This window comes from Prunus mume, linkage group LG6 (assembly GCF_029339155.1).
Source record: "Prunus mume cultivar Tortuosa linkage group LG6, ASM2933915v1, whole genome shotgun sequence".
Classification (NCBI taxonomy): Eukaryota; Viridiplantae; Streptophyta; class Magnoliopsida; order Rosales; family Rosaceae; genus Prunus; species Prunus mume.
Window position 1 is genome coordinate 3,263,932 of NC_142703.1, and position 19,061 is coordinate 3,282,992.

General features: G+C 35.5%; 1 protein-coding gene and 1 non-coding gene across 2 annotated transcripts; both read right to left on the reverse strand.

The window, feature by feature from the left end:
• Positions 1-325: 325 nt before the first annotated feature.
• Positions 326-7,012, reverse strand: LOC103336258 (cellulose synthase A catalytic subunit 2 [UDP-forming]-like). The gene is made up of 14 exons (XM_008239308.3): positions 6,669-7,012; positions 5,748-5,943; positions 5,424-5,659; positions 5,226-5,328; positions 4,940-5,126; positions 4,188-4,454; positions 3,750-4,095; positions 3,379-3,516; positions 3,171-3,296; positions 2,846-3,058; positions 2,472-2,739; positions 2,107-2,303; positions 1,655-2,005; positions 326-1,469 (listed from the first exon to the last, which is right to left on the reverse strand). Exons 1-14 carry the CDS (start codon positions 6,747-6,749, stop codon positions 888-890), a joined length of 3,291 nt encoding a protein of 1,096 aa, XP_008237530.1. The 5' UTR covers positions 6,750-7,012; the 3' UTR covers positions 326-887.
• Positions 7,013-18,293: 11,281 nt separating this feature from the next.
• On the reverse strand, positions 18,294-18,365 carry TRNAH-GUG (transfer RNA histidin (anticodon GUG)). Its single transcript has one exon. It is a non-coding gene; the product is annotated as a tRNA-His (tRNA).
• Positions 18,366-19,061: the final 696 nt, after the last annotated feature.

Genomic DNA, 19,061 nt, shown 5'->3' on the forward strand with positions numbered 1-19,061 from the left:
ATATATAAATGTGTTAATTTTAAAAATGAGGTTCGCATATCAGAACAGAGGATCCGGATCCTTGGGGGTGAATGAGGCCTATTTCCTCCCTAATTTGTTGTTTCAGAGGTGGATTTACTTTAAGGCTTTACTTAATAAGCCAGGAAATTAATTCCACAGGATTCCTGGGAGAAAAAAGCAGACATTCAAAACCTCTGAGTTAGTCAAAATAATTTGCCACGTTACAATGTCATCACACCATCAATGTGATTGCAAAAGCTGAAGTCAAACTTATAGGCAGAAGTATCAGAGGTGAGAACTCCAAACAAGCCAGAAGAAAGAAAGAGAAGAAAGAAAATCAAACATTTATTGAATGTTGAGTTGTTCTAAAATAAGCACACATACAAGAAGAGTTGCCTTTGTTTGGCAAACACATTTGGACATCTCAAAAAATACATCACCCTAAGATTGCAGCTATTTCCTCTCAAATACTGCACAAAAGGACAAGGTTTTATGACACTAATATATATGAACCAACCCCCTTATTGAGAAGGGAACATAAATTATGAATCAAACTAAATTTATCTTCTCATGGGATTACAGACAGACCTGAATACAAATCCCCTTCCAACCCACAAAATCCATGTATTAAAGAATTAATGAACACTTTGCAAAACAATCAATGTGTCAGATCCAGTCCCTTTGTATCTACATGCAACCTCCCAGGATTGCTCTTTCTTCCCATCTCATCTTTTACCACAAGATTTATCCTTATAAATAGAACTGTTCGAAACAATTTTACCTTCGATTGAACAACATCGCGCATTCAAACTCAATCTCTTTTTGTTTGCCCAAACAGCTACTTTATAGAACTCACGCCATCTAAACCTTCTGTATAAGTAGAGACCTTAGTCACAATCCAGCCCGCAAACTTCTAATACGATACCACCTTTTGATACAAATGGGTTGATTCGGACCCATAATAGAGAGAAGATCGATGCAAGAAGAATTGACCAGACCACAATGATTGTGGGGAGTCTCTCCTGTCTTCCCACCAAACCCTTTAGGAATGGGTAAAGATGGACAATGACCCATATGGCAAAGAACAACCTACCAAAGAGAGGACCCCATGAGTCGTAACCATTGTTGATGGCATCAGAAATCCCAACGACGACTCCAATAATGTTTATGATCAATAAGGTCATGGGAGGGATCAAAAGTGACGTCCACTTAAAGAGGTATAGATCAGAAAACTCTCCATCATCCGCTGCTTTAGATGTGACAGTGAAGTTTGTGTTAACTCCGCCCAAAACCTTGAGCAGACCCTGGATGAGTGCGAAAAAGTGTGATGACGCACCACCAATGACCCAGAACTGTTCATTCCTCCACCAGTCATGTATGCCAACATGTCCCCACTGCATCTCAAGTATGCTAGTTGCAGCGATGGATAAAAAGAGAGCCATGAAAAGGATACTGGCATAGTTGCTAATCTGTTAATCGGAGAAAGCCATTATTAGCTGAAAGCATTGCAACAGAAATAAATACAGCAAGCACAGCACTCTCAAGTTAGGCCTTTCAAAAAATATATATTTCCTAAAAAGGGCCAGGGAAAATAAAGTTCTCACACACACATATATATATATATAGTCCAGACCAAAATAAAGGGGAAAATTACCTCAGGGACAATGAATTTCCCAGTAAGGAGACAGACAGCTGGCAAGGAACAGTAGGCAAGCAAGGGGATAGATGTCAAAGGATAGACAACCGAGTTTATATAAGAAAAGCGCTCCAACCATTTCAAACCACACCCATATCCATACCAAATTGGACAGTGCCTGCTCAATAATATTTCAACAGATCCCAACGCCCACCGAAGCACCTGGTGAAGCCGATCAGATAAGTTTATAGGGGCTGAACCCTTGAATGCAGGCCTTTTGGGCATGCAATACACAGATCGCCAGCCATGGCAATGCATCTTGAAGCCCGTTAGGATATCCTCTGTAACAGAGCCATATATCCACCCAACCTGGAACAAAATTAAGATTTAGAAAACAGAAAAATGCCAAGCTTCAAATCATAAGAGCTTGAGTCATTCTTTAGTCAAACTCCATAAATGGTGCAGCATACCTCCTTCCCCCATTCTGTTTTATCTTCATAGCCACAACTAATGACATGGATGGCTTCTTTCAAGAGTGATGCCGAACTTGTTCCCTTCGGAACTCCACCGTCTTCCATGAGTGTAGAAGCGATGAAAACTGGCGACTGTCCAAATTTTTTCTCAAATTTTATTTGGGGTATTAGGGATGACTTTTCATTGTCTATTCCTGTAAAAAAGTTTCAGTAAAATCATAAACATCTGTGTTTAACACAACCAATCACTTACAGAAATCAAATTAATAATCCGCATTCACAAGTAGCCTGAGCAAGGAAATTCAAGATTGATCTGTAAGGAGGAAAACAACTATACTATCCATTTGTAAAGCACCTCTTACCTTCAATTCCCTCCTGAATATTTTCTAGTGCATGTATCTGCTTTGAAGCATCCTTGTTCTTTTTCTTTTTATCATTTGACTTTGCTTTTTTGTTCTTCTTTCTAGATCCACAACACCAGCAGCACCATTTTGGCAAACAATTACAAGTCTTCCCTGGTGGTTTCTTCTTGGTAGGAGCATCATATCCATACAGTGCCTGCCTTCGGAAGACACAACCAGTTCCAACATATATGGGTCCTTGAATACCATCTAAACCTTTCATATTGATCTGTATTCAAATTATGAAAGGAATTAGCTTCTCTCACAAAAAATCATACTTTTGCAACTTCTCACCTACTCTTTGAATAAAATAAACAAACAAACAAGGTGCTTACATCAAAGAATACAACATTGCGATTTGAGTATCTATCATGACGATCAATCCCATCAAATCGTTGAGGAAATTGTACGTAACAGATTTTCTTTCCTGACGTGGGGTCCATCATGAAGCACATTGCTTCACGAAGTGCTCTGCTGTTGTTTATATAGTGATCACAATCAACATTCAGTATGTAAGGAGCATTTGAGATGATTGCTGACACCCGTACCTTGATTTATTAGCCAGCATGTAAATAAAAATTAGACAACTGAAAACCTAAACAAGTTCAGAGAGGAGAGAGGGAAAGAGAGGGAGAGGGAGAGACAACAAGAGAGCTATACCAAAGAATTCATAGCTCCAGCTTTTTTGTGATGATCAAAACCTGGTCTCTTTTCACGGGACACATAAACCAGACGTGGTAATTCATTTCCTTCCACATCACGAACACCATTTTGCCCAAGGAAAACCTGCCAAAAAAAGATAAAGATTAGAAATACTCAATAAGGATTGGCTCTTCATCATGAATTGATTAAATGAACACCGCCTCACCTGAATCATTCCAGGATGATCCCTGACATTGTTCCCAGGCCATGGAGTCCCGTCCTGCATCGTCCAACCCTCCTCGGGAACTTTCTGTGCTGTGGCGACCAACCCATTTATCCTAACTTTGAACTCTTCATACTCTCTCTATACCAACAAAATGACAACACCAGATCAGAAACGTCATCATCCAGCACCAACCAAAAGTGTGTGCATCATTGCAAGGTTGTCACTATAATTTAAGCAATTTTTTTTTTTTAATGAAAATCATCTTTTCTTTTTTCTTTTTTTAACTGAAAGATGGTTATCAAAGAAGCTAAATGCCAGACCAGAAACTTGTCAGACTGTAACACAAACAAATGAAGAAAGAAGTGGTAAACCTTAATGGCTCGACGTTCCCTGACAAATGTCGGATCTACTTTGTCTCTCAAATAGTCAACTTTTTGTGCAAAGTACCACTCTGGGGCCCGGGGTTCAATACTGTACTTCTTGCAGAATGGAACCCACTTTCTTGCAAACTCAGATGTCTCTGAGAGGGCTTCAAAAGTGAGCATTGCAGCACCATCATCAGAGACATAGCATGCAACTTTGTCAACTGGATAATCTACAGAGAGGATGGACAGAACTGTGTTTGCTGTGATAAGTGGAGGTTCCTTAAGAGGATCAACAGTACTAACAAATACGTCTAGATCGGCCAACTCAGATGGCTTCCCTTCTTTCTCATACCTGAACCCCAAAAAAAAAATCACACTAGCTTAGAACAGACATTTCAAAAAGCCGCATATAGAGAGAGAGAGAGAGAGAGAGAAGGTGGCTACCTGAGTGATAATCTATCAAGGTATGTTTCTCTCTCAATAGGATACCACTTAGGAAACTGATCCAATATCCACGACAAGCCAAACCAAATTTCACATATTATCGATGTTAACCACAATCCATATGCGTTGTTGACCGGATGGAGAATTCTATAGTGGAAAAAAAGGCCAAGAATTGCAAGACGGAGTAAGATTATCATTCTATATGGATTTATCTTGCTCGAAGGAATGGGTAACTTCCTCGAAAGCGGCTGCCTGCCTTCATCCATCCTGTAAAAAGAATTACAAAAATCAACTCTCTTTGGTTGAAACAAAATTACATCATTCTAAGTAGTGACACAGCTAAATTTTAAACTTGTGCCAAAATGGACAATAATATTGCACCATTTGGATTGTCCTTTAGCTTGCACTAAGTATCTGTAGCCAGTACCTCATACGTGTTTTCAGACAAATACATTAAGAAAGTAAAAGTTTAAATGTTATGGATAAATATTTTTCTTTTTCATTCATATAAACTGTCATTAAATTAAACGAACGTTTACCTTCTCTTTTAACAAGAACTGCAAAGTTTGAGTAACTAAAAATATACATAACCAATCTCTTAACACCTAAAGAATACAAATTCACACAATAAATATAAACTATCATCTCTTTTTTTTTCAAAGAATAATTCATAAAATAATTTCGCATTTCAATTTAGAATAAAATAACATAATCGTTCCAGGAATATAAAAATATTCTAAAGGAGCACCTACTTGGGTAAATCCGGATCATCCGGCTCATTTCCATTATTGTTTCCACCATCATTTCCTCCTTGGTGCTTCACCACCTGAAGTTTTTCATTTTGCTTCTTCTTCCAGTCCTCCATTCGCTCCTTCCATGCAACAGTTCCATAACCATATACAGCTAAGTCTTTCTTAGGATCCATTGGCCTGGGTGGAACTGCATCATCAACACCACAATCAGACTCTAAGAAAGATTAAGCAGTCCGAACAGCTACAAAAATTGAGGCAAATATTGAGGCAAATTTAATGAACTTACAGGACATAGAGGAATCAGTGGTCGGCATTGGATGAACCCGTTTTCCTCGACTCATAAATGGGGGAATAATAAGAGCGTGCTTATCAGAAGCAATCCCAACATCCTTCACCAAAAACAACAATTATCAATTTATCAGACACAGATCAATTATAACCATCACTGTCAAGGAAAGAACATCAAACAGTTAAACTAACTCACCTCTTGGCCATAGGTCAGCAGAGGGATCTCGGAAGCAATGGAGGCAGAGTCAAATTCTGCTGGTGTGCTAATCCCTGAACCATGAACGTGGGATCCCCGTCCGATATTAAGGCGAGCAGCGAGAACTGCCTCGGCAATGTGGTGAGGATCTCTCCTATCATTGCTTGAAATATCAAACTCATTCTCCAAATCATCAATATCATCCTCTTCTTCATCACCTTCAACTCTTGGACTCCCTAACAGAAAGTTGCAATTTCAGTATTATTTTTATAACAAAAAATTAAAAATCACCAAAACCGTGATTGATATGGGGAAGAGACTCACCTTTGAGGCGCTTGTATCTGGTTTTGCACTGAGGGCAGGCTTGATTGCCCTCTCTTCTTTCATACTCATAGCAAGATCTGCAAACAGGAAATGCACATTCATTGCAAGCAACAAATGGCTCCCCATCCACTGTTATCTCTATCTCATCCCCACAGATCTGGCAAATCTGCCCACTCAGTTCTTTGACAGATGTTACCTGCAATTCATTGGTACCATAGCAATATCAATCTCCGTCAGATCGAAGACTAAAATAATACCAAAAGCATCAGAAGAAGAGAAAGAAATCCTATAACACCCATCTGAATTGCTTGGAAAGGAAACTAGTTAATTTACTAGAAAACTATTAAATAAATTTTGCAGAAGCAAAGTTGAAGGCCTTATGCACCGGTTCATTGACCAGCTCTGAAAACCAAGAAAGAACAAGACACAAAAAATAAAGTAATTTTACGGAAGCCGTTTCAAGGGAAACCACAGAGTACCACAACCAATGCACAGAACCCAGAAAGAGATTGTGGCTGAGAAAAGTCAAATCCAATATACTAAAAACCCCGAACAAAATTCAGTAACTGAAGCTTTAAATCTCAGTTGAAATCAGAGAGGAGGTAAAGGAAAACATAGAAGACAAATTTTGCTCATCAAGAGGTAGGAAACAGCATAAACAGAGTTGTAGAAAGAGAAGGAAAAATGTACTGTCTTTATTTCAAGATCTAACAAATTTAAGAGAGAGAGAGAAGGAGTCAATATGAGCAAATGGGTATCTTCCAAATGTAGACAAAGGGTCCAGAAATGATTTCTGGGACAAAGAGTGAACAAAAGCAACAGATTTTGAAGGCTCTCAACATGTCCAGTATCAGAAATGGAGTTGAGAGGAAATGCAAAAGGCACAAGGGGAAGGGAGAAGAAACAAAGTAAAAGACCTACTCTTGAAACCTCATCAGCATTGATGAGAACAAACTCATTCCTGTTGTGAGAACCTGCAACAAGTCTTCCTTTGGTATCCATAGCACTCAGAACACACAGACTGAGCCTTGAAACTCAAAAGAGACCCACTTCACAAAACCACTTTCTCTGTCTTTCTCATCACTCAAAAACCACCAAAGAACACCACTTGACCTCTCTCTTCCTCTTCTCCTTCTTCTTGTGTGTGTGTCTCTCTCTCTTTCTAGGTTGCTTAATTTAGTACACACTCTCAAAGGCACCCATTACAAGAAACACCAACCCCACATTACACAATGAATAAAAAACACAGCTTTACACAGAGACACAGAGAGAGAGAGAGAGAGAGACGGAGAGAGCTAAATAGAGAATGAGTGAATATAATAAAAGGGTGAAATTAAAATAAGAAAAAAATTAAAAATGTTTTGTTTGTGTGTAATGAATGATTCTTTTCTTGAGGGAGAGACCTAGTCCTCTAACAAATTGGCTGTCTGCAAAGAAAACTTGGTGCTTTCGATCTGTGACACGGGTTGCTGCCAAATTATATAGAGCAATAAAAAGAAAAAAACTTTTGTTTTTAGAGAGAGAATCTAAAAGTGGGAGTTGAAATTTCAACACATAAACACAGAAGGGACGAGATAGGGACAGAGACAGAGGAGATCAATATATAATTTGGATCTAAAATATCACTGTAATCTAAATTAAACCCCAAAGCTAATTCTCAAAATATGGGTTTTTGGGTGGGTCCCAGATTTTGATTATGGAAGCCAAAGGCAGCAGTCGTGGTGGTGGTAGTGGGGCGAAGGTGGTGCCCCACCGGAGTGTCGGTGGCGCTGGACCTTGGAGGTGGGAGAGGGGTACTTCCGTATTTTCACTACAGAGAAACAGAGAGAATTGTTGGGTTGTTTTTGTACGTAAGTATGTAAGTGTCGGTGGCTCGAAATCGATGTCTTTCTCCTTCTCTTTCTCTTTCTCTTTCTCTTCTCTCTCTGTCACGGTTTCTGTGTGGGGTCTGTTGTCAAATGAGAGAGAGTTTCGGAGTTTTTAAATTGTTCTTCAGAGGGGAGAGAGAGAGAGTGAAGAAGAAGTTGATGAGTCTTCTCTTCACCAAAAAGACAACACAACAAAACACAGTTCACAGTACGCTGATGAGTGTCACGTGTGACTCGTGCAACGTGTGACCGAAAGACGGGTAAAATATCGCGAGAAATTGAGCCACAGCTGTTTAGAAAAGGCTAGCAAGTGATGGCCATCTATTGCGTTGCTGTCTGTCCGCCTTTCTTGAATTATTTTTTAGAGGAATTTACTATTATACCCAATATAAGAATTCAAATTATAAAAAAAACTTATATAAAATAGATTTAAAAACATACCTAAAATTTATTTACAACATAATAAAAAGACTTTTAATTTCTTTTAAATTACAAAATTATCATTAATTTTTTAAAACAAACGCAATCCCAAAATCTCATTAAAAAAAACTCAAAACACTCAATAGGGCATCAAAATAATTTAATAATCAAAATTAAATTCAATAGGGTCAGCTATTATTTTTTGGGTTTGATTATAAAAATTAAATGATGTAAGATTTATCTATATTATTAGTACTAAAAATGAATATATGTCTAAATATCTCTTATTTTTTCTCAATCAAGTTTTAGGTCATGTTTCTTTCATTTCAGTTAGAAAAATTTAAGGGGAAAAACTTTGGCCCAAACTAGGGAAAGTTTGAGAGCAGGCACTTACACAGTAACACCAGCAAATTGATGAGTCGAACTGAACCAAACCGAAATATGACACACAACCATATATACAAATGGTAATATTTTTTTCCCAAACTTATATTGTTAAAGTTGTTTTGTTATGTGTATGTTGTCATGTTATGAATTTAGACCTAACATTTATATAATAATCAATTTGATTCATTGTTAATTTTTGAATTTGGCAACATATATATCCATCTTATGTTGTGAGTCAGTCTGGACTTTATAATTTATATATATATATATATATACACACACACAAAGCGATATTGGGGAAAGAGAAATAAAACATATGACCTTGAATACATATGTAAATGCTCTTAACCAACTGAGGTACAAACTCCTTGCTAAACTTTATAATTCTTAATATATCTTATTTGTACTGATTTACAATCATGATCAAATATTGATGATAACATCGATAGTTTTCTCATCAACGAGTTTTAGTATTATATATAATATTTGTTTGCGCATTTAATTCAAATTTCCATTGTTGACCTTGTTAGTAGATAAATTTTGGTCTCTCAAATTTGGGTGGTATTGCTTCGTGTCATGCCGAATATGGCGTGTTTACAGGACCCATGTGTGCATGTCTATTAACATGTTTAATCTATTTAACATATTTAAACTTATTTACTCTTTTAAATATTTATTTTATCAATAATATTACTCATATATACTATAAAAATTACGTTAATCTTGAAAATATCATTTAAAAAATACAAATTAAATGTCCGAAATATAATTTAAATTAACAAAATTAAACATTTTAAATGTGACAGATCAATTAACTAACTTCCATTGCAACAACGGAGAAGAAGAAAAAGTTAGCGGAATGGCATCGTTTGATGTCTGTCAAAAGGTCCTTCATGTCCAATTAATTAACTTTTATATTTACGACAATCAACTTATGATATAAGTTTTCATTTTTTATCTCAACTATTAAATTTCCCATAAATTCTGATAAGTCCTAAACTGCCCATAAAATTAAATAAATAATAGAGTGATCAAGTTGAACCGACTGTTGTACATTTGATCTATGACTCAAGTTTTAGTCAGTAATAAATTAATTCTAACAAAGTTTTTTTTTTTAATTACATCCTATGAAATCTAAGAAACGGTACATAAACGGAAAATTCTAGTTCCCTCTTTCCCAAAAAATATTCTAAAACCATTTTCACTTTGAGGGGAGAAGAAATTCCTCCCCTCTCTCCTCCTATCTTCCACTCCTCTCTTCTCCTCTTTTCCTCCGTTTTCAAAGACAGAAGGTTTCCCTTATTTGTCTTCATTTTATAATGATTTTCCTCCACTCATCACATGCGAATGCGTCTCGACATCGGATCTTCACCTGCATTTCAGTATTGGATCTCTACCACCATCTATTATGCAGTTTCTTCATGTTTGGAATAAATCGTAAAGACTTTTTGTGTTTTATGTGTAGATTTCACCTCTCCTTTGCGCGAGTTTTATTTGTAGTATTATGGCTTGGTTTTTTTCAAGCTTTATCTATTTTTTGTTCTTCTGAGTTTGCACTTTTAGTTTTGGTGCATATGTTCTTCGATTTTGCACGATCATTTGTGAATGAGCCTCATATTGTCTTAATTTTTATATTAGATCACTCCGTTATTGTAATGGCACTTTGTGGTTAGTGGCTTTTTTAGTAGAATTATAAATGCAATCCCAGAAATTCTATAATTAAAAAAAAAAAGGATTAAACAATGGGCTAAGTTACATTTTTTTGATTCATGTAGTGTGATCTATTTTTCACTTCAGTTCCGTCATGTCAATTTTGACAATTTTAGACATGTTATTTTTGTTTAGGTAGCAATCGAGTCTTATGAGTGTAATATTATTAAGAAAAATAACCAAAATAATAAAATTTTGGATTGAATGCAACAATTTTGAAGAGACAAAAAATGCTCTTGCATGTGGTACTTGCATATTATCACATCGAATTTCATCTATTAATATGATAAACCTTTGGATCTGAACTTGGTTGCCATTCGATCAAATTATCCCCAAAAAAAAATGTAAAACGAAAATAAAAGAAAAATCAGATATAAATATGTTCATACAAATGCGAGCATAAAATCCCAATTAAATTCCTCACCTAAGAAAACGAGTGAACAAGTAATGGCTGCGTATCAGCAGCATGTCAGCCTTTTATGACTTGCAGAACGGAAACTAGTGTCAGACATCCCCAAAATAATAATAACAACAATAATAATAGTAATAGGGTTGGTGGAAGCTTAATTCCATCTGTAAATTATTTGAAGCCAGCTCCATAGTCCATACAATTTTCTTACCCCCCACATGATCATGATGGCTTTTCAATGATTTTTTTTTCTTTCTGTTTCTGTACTTTATGTAAAGTACCCATTGATTGTTACCACTACCACTAGATTAAGTAAAACTTTTAGGATGAATGAGTTAGTGTAGAAGCTTAATTGAGTTGTTACTTTTTTATTATCTAATATGCTCTCCCTTTCTTGAAAGTGCTTTGTGGTATACAAATATAAGATATTGAACTACGTTTTTCTCGTGTTACTTCAAATTAAACGAGGAGCTATTATTGATAACAATCTAACATGTAGCATATTATGTTTTCAGACTGTACATTTCGACTATTTATTAGATAGTTTATTACTTGTGCATATAGTTTAGTTGACTTTTTGTAACATGTTCGGTGCATAGTTTATATCGAGAAATGTTGTTATTAGGAACTTCATCTTTTATGTATTACTACAAGAAAAAACAATCAAAAATATCTTTTATGTATCAGCTAGGTCGCTATCAAAAAGAAAAAAAGAAAATTTAGGTCTCTTGACTATACAAGTATATGTAAAGGTATTGTCAATTGAATAAAAAAAGTGTAGTAGTTAATTAGTTGACATCCATATATGCCAAGGGGCAAGAAGGATATGTAAAGTTCCAATAGACATATTGACATTGTATCAAGCAATATGTGAAGAGATATCTGTTGGTACTGAGTCATAGTCATATAGAAGATCCCAAATTATCAAGTCTCAGCTCTCTCGTGTCATAACTTCCGAATAAGAAATAGTCACTTCCTTTGTCTCTTGCACTTCTTTTAGCATAATTAGTCCTAAATACATTGGAATATGGTTTTAACCAACTAAATTAAATCTAAATAAAGACTATTCCTGATATTATAGAAGAGGTACTATGAAGTTGAAATCCCGGCTTCTCCATTGACATTTTTTTAAAGGAAGGAAAAATGGCAACTTTAGTAGGCAGAATTTGACCATAGATGAGTGACCTCCATAACATGTGTTACATTTTGAAAATTATAAATAAAAACTTAAAACTCATGTTATGTTTTAATTAGACAATACATGTAATTCGCGTTGGACATCTCCGCCCTGTAGTATTGGGGGCCTACACTGGTGACAAAAATATAGAAAATGCAGGAGACATAAACCGATGTAGCAATATCTTATATTCCGTAAATGAATAAAGTCTAGCGAGTGAGCCTAGAAATAAAACAAATTAAACGCTAATAACACATCAGTTGGTGTCCCAAAATTACTACGAAAATATAACCATCTGCATATTTTAAGGTACCAACATCTCTAACAATCAATGATACACAGGTCCCTGCAGTTTATATACTGTGAAAAGGACTGAGGAACTAATGCTTCCGAAAATTCGTATTAACTAAGTTGACAAAATGGACCGATGGATCGCAAATGTGGTTGAAAACAACCCTACTACTAATAATTATTTGGTCCAAAAACGGTGGTTGTGGTATTTGCTGGTATAGAGTCACTCATCATAATATTACTTTAGACCAAGAATAATATTGCATCAGCAATGAGAGAGAGAGAGAGAGAGAGAGAGAGAGAGAGAGAGAGAGAGAGAGAGAGAGAGAGAGAGAGATTCCAGTGGGCAAATATTTACAGATATTTCCAAAGCATGTGTACATGAAGGTGTCACATGTGCATAGTTTTTTTCTTCAAGAGAGGGCCAGAGGCTGTGACTCCATATGCATGCTTTGCTCCCAAAAAAAATAAAGGAACAGGGCAAGTTGTCTCTGGATGCTTCTGCTACAGGTAGCCCCTCCCTCCATTGATTTGATTTTAATTGTCACCAAGCGTATCTGGGAAACATATAGAAAAATAATACCAATTTGTTGCTCATTTGATTTGATATATCTTGCTCAACAGAAACAGATAACAGGTTATTAAATTCAAAAACTTTTTCAAGATCCTGAAAGTGAAAGGCTAAGCCTCAATTATTTGAGCCAGCTGAGGCCACACAGAAACGTCCATATAAAAACTATATATTATAAATAAATAAATAAATATGATGAAGATTAATGACTACTTATGCTATGATCATTAGGGGTTGCCGACACTGGGCAGTGTTGGTTGTTAATGAATAATTAAATTTTGATTAATGTGTAATCACTGGACCAAATGCTTTGCATGTAGCTAAGGAGAGAGAGAGAGAGAGAGTACACATTTTAATCACAATATAGTATGTAGTGTGCACTTGTCCTTTGCCTTACTTAAAGACTTGTTGAAAACGACTACTTTGGGTTTGTTAGCTTAATGTCGTTCATGAGCGCAAGTACATGATGGTGATGATGATGATGATATCGTTGAGCTAGCATGGCTTGATGCCTTTTTTGGCTTTAAGCAGCACGACATGTGTTGTCAAATGTCATCACTGCCAACTAATATCATCAAAGGCCATTGTTGACATTCCCAGATTTGTTAGGTCTATGTTCCCAACATTGCTTCTGAACAAGCCATGAGGCTAGCTACTATAGTCTTTGATTCATTTGCCAAAATTGATAACTCGGTTTGTTGCAAATAAATCGGAGTTTGATATGTGTGCATATATTTTTCTTTTTATACTTTAATGTGTTATTTTTACATATGTAAAAAAATATAATTTGGAAATATGGATAAGAATGACTCATTACTTGTGTGGGCGCATAAATTCTGAAGATATTTAAATGTCGTAATAGCTGAAAGTAGTATAGAAGAATCATACTGAAGACTTATTACATTCTTTTGATCTAAATGATGCGACAATTGATATGTATATATAATTACTGGTGTTTAGCTGTTAATTTACCCATTCACTTGCTTCTTCAATGTACCTTGTGCAATAGTTAAATTATTAATGTACGACTGTAAATGTAAGTTAAGTAAGTTGACCGGGATAATGTGACGGTTTAAACTAATGCAAGAAAGATGTAATAGTGGATACTTAATATAAAAGAAAAGGCTAAAGGAAAGGGAAAAAAGGCAAAAGGGCAAAAGGGATCAATAATTGTTGCCAAGAAATTGAAATAGTTGATGGGACAGTGCTGCAATGGCCTTTAGGCTTTAGCTTTCTTTCGAGCAACTCAACCCAAAGCCTAATCTCGTCCCATTTGTCCCGCTCCTTTTCCAGAGGGTCATGAGCAAAAACAAGAGGCTTGGATGGTTTCCACTTCAAGGGAACCAATCCCATTGGATAGGAAGATACGAGCCAACGGCTATCTTTAAAGCAAAACGCAGTGTTCATTCTATTTTGGGTAGTCATCAATTGGCATTATACATGCTGCATTTCTAAGTCATTTCGTTTTAGATACGCTGCTTGATGAGAGTTGGAATTCACCTAAGTCCAGCTAATGTTTTATCTCAAGTCAAACAAAAGATTTCTAACTCAAGGGCAGCCCAATTAAAAATGGTTACGTGTTAGATAATAAATTGACTTGTGATTTGAAAGTAATTAATCCTACTAACCCTAGGTTAAGCTGGATTAATTAGCCTTGCAAATTGCACCCCAATGTTGACTATTAAAGTCTAGAACACACAACCTTGCAAATTGCAATAGATTATGGGAGTTTGGAACATAAAATAATTAATTTACATTTTTTTTTTCTATTTTGCATTGGATTCTTAATTCTTTTCATCTTCTGTCGGTGGCATCATTGGCTAATTAGTCGATCAAAACACGTGCCAAAGACCAACTGGTACTCTACTGTTTCATCATTCATCAACCAATTAACAACGATAAAGTAAGAAGCCACATTTCGACCCAGAAAAGAAGAAGAAGCGACATTCTAACTTCCAGCCAAAAAGAAAACACAAAATTTGAGGGCCCACATGTTACAGGGTGGGCTAAATGGGGATTTACATCAGAGAAATTATTATATGGTACTGAAAGAAATATAACTGTGGTATAATTCTTCGAAATTGAAGTAATAAGATTAAAAACTGGTATATTTTTGTCTCAAAAAAAGTATGTGATGAATTTCCTCACTGAAACAGGAATGCTTGGATGTAAAAACTGGTATATTTAGTCAGTTTATGCATTCACTTCGTGTTTCTCATAGAAATGTAATTTATCGGATCTTAAGATAATTAAAATCAACCCCAAAAAAGAATTAATGTTCTCAAAGATACCAGCGCGGAGTTATACCAAGCAACCAAACTCCTTCGTCCCGTACTACATTATAATTACTTGTGTACGATTATTATCTGGCACCTCCTGGCTGCAGAGAAAATTTCCGAGAGAGGTAGGTAGGTTCATTCAACTAATTCATGATTGATTACTACAATCGATAAACAAGGTTTGGTTAAATCCATTCGCATTGCATTGATGACACTTAGAAGAAGAAGAGCGCCACGTCGAAATGGGGCCCACAGGGCCACACGTATGCGATAGACCCCACATGTTACAATCGTAGTGGTTGGGGCCCTCGGCCACAGGAGAAACTTTCCGACTGGGCGATTGATACAGCTGGCTGTTCCTAGTTTTGTCTGGTGGAGATTGGAAAGCAAAAGATATTAAACCCACAAATTGAAAAATAAATAAAAAATAAAAAACAAAATTTAAAAAAAGAGGGTAGATAGAGCAAAGCAGAGCATATATAATTTGTTTTTATTTTATATTTTATATGCGGTCCAGATTGTTTAAGATACGAGTTGATCGTACAGTGCCAGAGGCGCCACGTGTCAAGAGGACCCCACCAGACTGGCAGTGGAATTGATTTTGTGTCTGTGGCTTTCAGTAGCTGTCAGATTAGTAGTAGCCCTATAAATAATAATATAATATTTTTTATGCTCTTGAGTCTTTGGTTAAGAGCCTTGAGGGGACTTCTTGTGAAGTGCTATTTTGTCGGTGGAATTGGGCTTGGGCATAAATAAATATAAAAAATAAAAAATAGCCCGCGAGATTTTCGTGCGAAAGTGAAAGGCGGGCTGCCTTCAAGTTTCAATTCTGTGAAGCAAAAATCGTAACTTTTTCTTATTTTTCTGAAATTTGGGGTGTATTTTTGTGATGGCAGAAGACAAAAGTGTTTGATTTTGATTATGATATAAGCAAATTGTCTGCAATAAGTACTTATTGTCTGCATTAGATGACATACTATTACAATTCATTTTATTTAATAAAAATTGAAGAATGTGTTCATCACTTTGCATCCGAGTTCGAATCCCCTTCTATGTAATTTAGATTAGATTAAAGTAAAATATCGCTTAATTGAAGAATGTTTAACGAAAACAAAAAGTGTTTACCTATAAAAAAGGACCCATTTGTTTTGACCCCATGAGGAATGAATGAGGTAGAAAAAGATTTTGTGAAGTACTCATTTAGGTTTTCATCATTTGGGTTGGGTAGGTGAAGGTCATAATATTTCATCTTTTTCTGGCCTTAAAATGTGATACTTGAGCATGAAGTTTGAAATTGATTGAGTTTTTCAAATTCATATGATATGGGTTGATGATGAAAATTAATTTACCATTAGAACCACATATATAATAGGAATCATGTTAATGATCTGGGTACTAATGGATTAGCCCAACCCAGTCCATAAACAAAAGGGATTATGTGTAAATCCCAATCCACATCAATCTGTAAAGCCCAGTTGTTGTTGTTTTTTTGCTAAGGCAGCCCAGCAGTTCACCCTTCCAAATATGCCATTCGTTTTAAAACTTGTCAATAATTATCATCGATTTTTTTTTGTCATTGTGTTTTGTCTGGATTTTAATTTAGATTGGTGTGATTTTATTTTGAAAATTTTCTCTAATTAACTTTAAATCATAACTAAAAAATTTGTTTAAACTCAAGAATATTATTCAAGGGTTATTGAAATCATGTTGATAGCAATGACTTTGATTTTCAAGCAAGAAATCAAAGAAATCGCAAACTTGGAGTTCAAATTCTAACAATACTTTTAGAAAGCTAATAAGTCGAGTGATATTTGTCTGCACTTATTTGGAGGAGATCTCATATTTGACTTACATAAATGACAAAAGCAATATATATATATATATATATTTGTTATCAATTTGATACCTAGTTACTTGTGGCTACTAGCTAGCCTCATTGTGATGCTGTAGCAATATTGTGAGTGTATTGACCTATTGTAAAAGCGTCGTGCAATTATGACAGTTGTTTGTAAAACCAAAAAATGTGGTAATTGATTATCTACAATGACAACATAACCTCCATGAGTCCATGACCAATAGTAAATTAATTAGTAAATTGTAATGGCATTTCATTGGACGCATTGCCATCTTAGGTTTTCAATAACGTTAACATAAGCATTAAGCAACAAAAACTTATCATTAAAATCCAATAGCAAGCTTATTTCATTTATTATCGCACCTCTAAAGCTACATATAAAAATATGTATCGTTGACCGAGGGGTTTACCTCAGTGGTGAGGTCCCTCCCCCTTCCTCCCTTTGGTCACCTATTCGAATCTCAGGATAAGTACCCCCCTCCCCAATGCAATATATCTATCGCTAATTCAATATTTTTAAAAAAAAGTATTGACAATATAGGGTTTTGTTTTTTTGGTTATTAAAAAAATGGTGGTAATTGATTATCGATATATATATTTGTCATCATTTTGATACCTAATTACTTGTGGCTACTAGCTAGCCTCATTGTGGTGGTGTAGCCTTATTGTGAGTCTATTGACCCGTCGTAGAAGTGTCATGTAATTATGATAGCGTTTTTAAAGAAAAAGAAGTAGTATTCAATTTTGACTTTTGTGCTCCTAAAAAACTTCATGACTTTTTGTGTCAAGAAGATAAAGAGCTCCATGACCATCAAAATAATGTATTTGTGTGTTCATGAATGCCAATCTGAGTCCTTTCACTGAGCGAATATCTAGTGCACCGCTTGCTATTTTGGCAAAGCCAGAGCCACTAATATAGTATATATCAAAGTAAAAAAGAAAAAGAAAAAGGACAACTATAGTATGTGTTATTTTTTCAATTTTGGTCATGAGAGGGAGAAATCGAATTGAAACTTCTTTCTGCATTGAAAAGAACTAACACTGGCTCAATAGCTAGTTGGTTACAGTATGCAATTCCTATGATTTTATAGAGGCCTACCTTTTTTTTTTTTTGGGTTATTTTGTTTGTAGTACAAGCGATAAGGGGATGGGGTGGTTTACACATATATTTATTAGGTGTATGGGGGGTTTCAAATTTCTACCCACATAGGTGAAGGTAGAAAAGCTCAACTAATTTAGTTATACCCCACTGACTTCAAAGAGAAAAAAGAATGGCTAACGAGGGTTGGTTGAGTTGGTAATGATCGTTCTCTTCGCTATCAAGGTCTAGGTTCAAATCCCACTGCCAACAATCCATTTTGTGGGTAATTTGTAAAACCCCCTCTATAAGTCCTCAAATCAAAAAGGCATTGGTATGCCATGACCCTATGATGGAGTAGCCTCCTGTTCCCCTAAACTTTTTGTTTGAGAGCAAAACAAAAAAAGGAAAAAGAATGGTAGTTTTTTGTGGATGCATACTCATAAGCAAGGGAAACTGAACTAAAAATATACAAAAACCCTAAAACAGGAAGTTAAAATGTGTGGCTGCTGGGATTCGAGCCCAGGTCTCCACGGCCACAACGTGGAATTCTTACCACTAAACTACAGCCACTGTTGTTGTCAAGTTTCATTTAATATTTATAACATGATGGTATTGTAGGCCCCTCGTGAAAGATGGCTGCCCATTGAAATGTGTTCTACTTGTAGGTACGGTTGTTTGCCTACATGTGAGAGAAAATCATTAGGGAGCTATAAGAAGGAAGTACATTAGTTGCACTGATATCATAAAAATGAAAAATCAACATGTCTTATAAGGTCCCGTTCGGTAATGTTTTAAGGGGTTGTTTTCATTTTTAGAAAATAAAAATGAGGCAAAAACACGTTTGGTAGCCCAAAAACAGAAAACATTGAGAATGTTTTCATAAAATGAAAACAAGTTCATGTCTACTTGTAGAAAACAGAAAAAAGTTGTTTTCATTCTCATAGGAAACATTTTCATAAAAAGAACTCACATATTATTATTTCAAATTGTACTACTAGACACGTTTTCATTGTTTTGTTTTCAAGATGTTTTCTAATTAATCTACCAGACGCATTTTCATTTCATGAAAATGCAAATTCTTTTCTTGTTTTCATTCTCTGAAAATATTCTAAGAAAACATTCTCCGAAAACGTTACCGGACGAGCCCTAAACTTTTTATTTCCTATGTGATTTTGACTTTGATCTAAGGCTGTGTAATATAGGTTTTCATTAAATACAATTTACGGAATTGAAAAAAAAAAAGGAAAAAAAAAAGAAAAATGAACA

Excerpts from the sequence above, each read along its gene's own strand:
- LOC103336258 (XM_008239308.3), bottom strand. The coding sequence starts at position 6,749 with ATGGATACCAAAGGAAGACTTGTTGCAGGTTCTCACAACAGGAATGAG. Across the intron at positions 5,944-6,668 it reads ATGCTGATGAGGTTTCAAGA|GTAACATCTGTCAAAGAACT; the intron begins GTAGGTCTTTTA and ends AATGAATTGCAG. Across the intron at positions 4,096-4,187 it reads CTTGATAGATTATCACTCAG|GTATGAGAAAGAAGGGAAGC; the intron begins GTAGCCACCTTC and ends TTTGGGGTTCAG.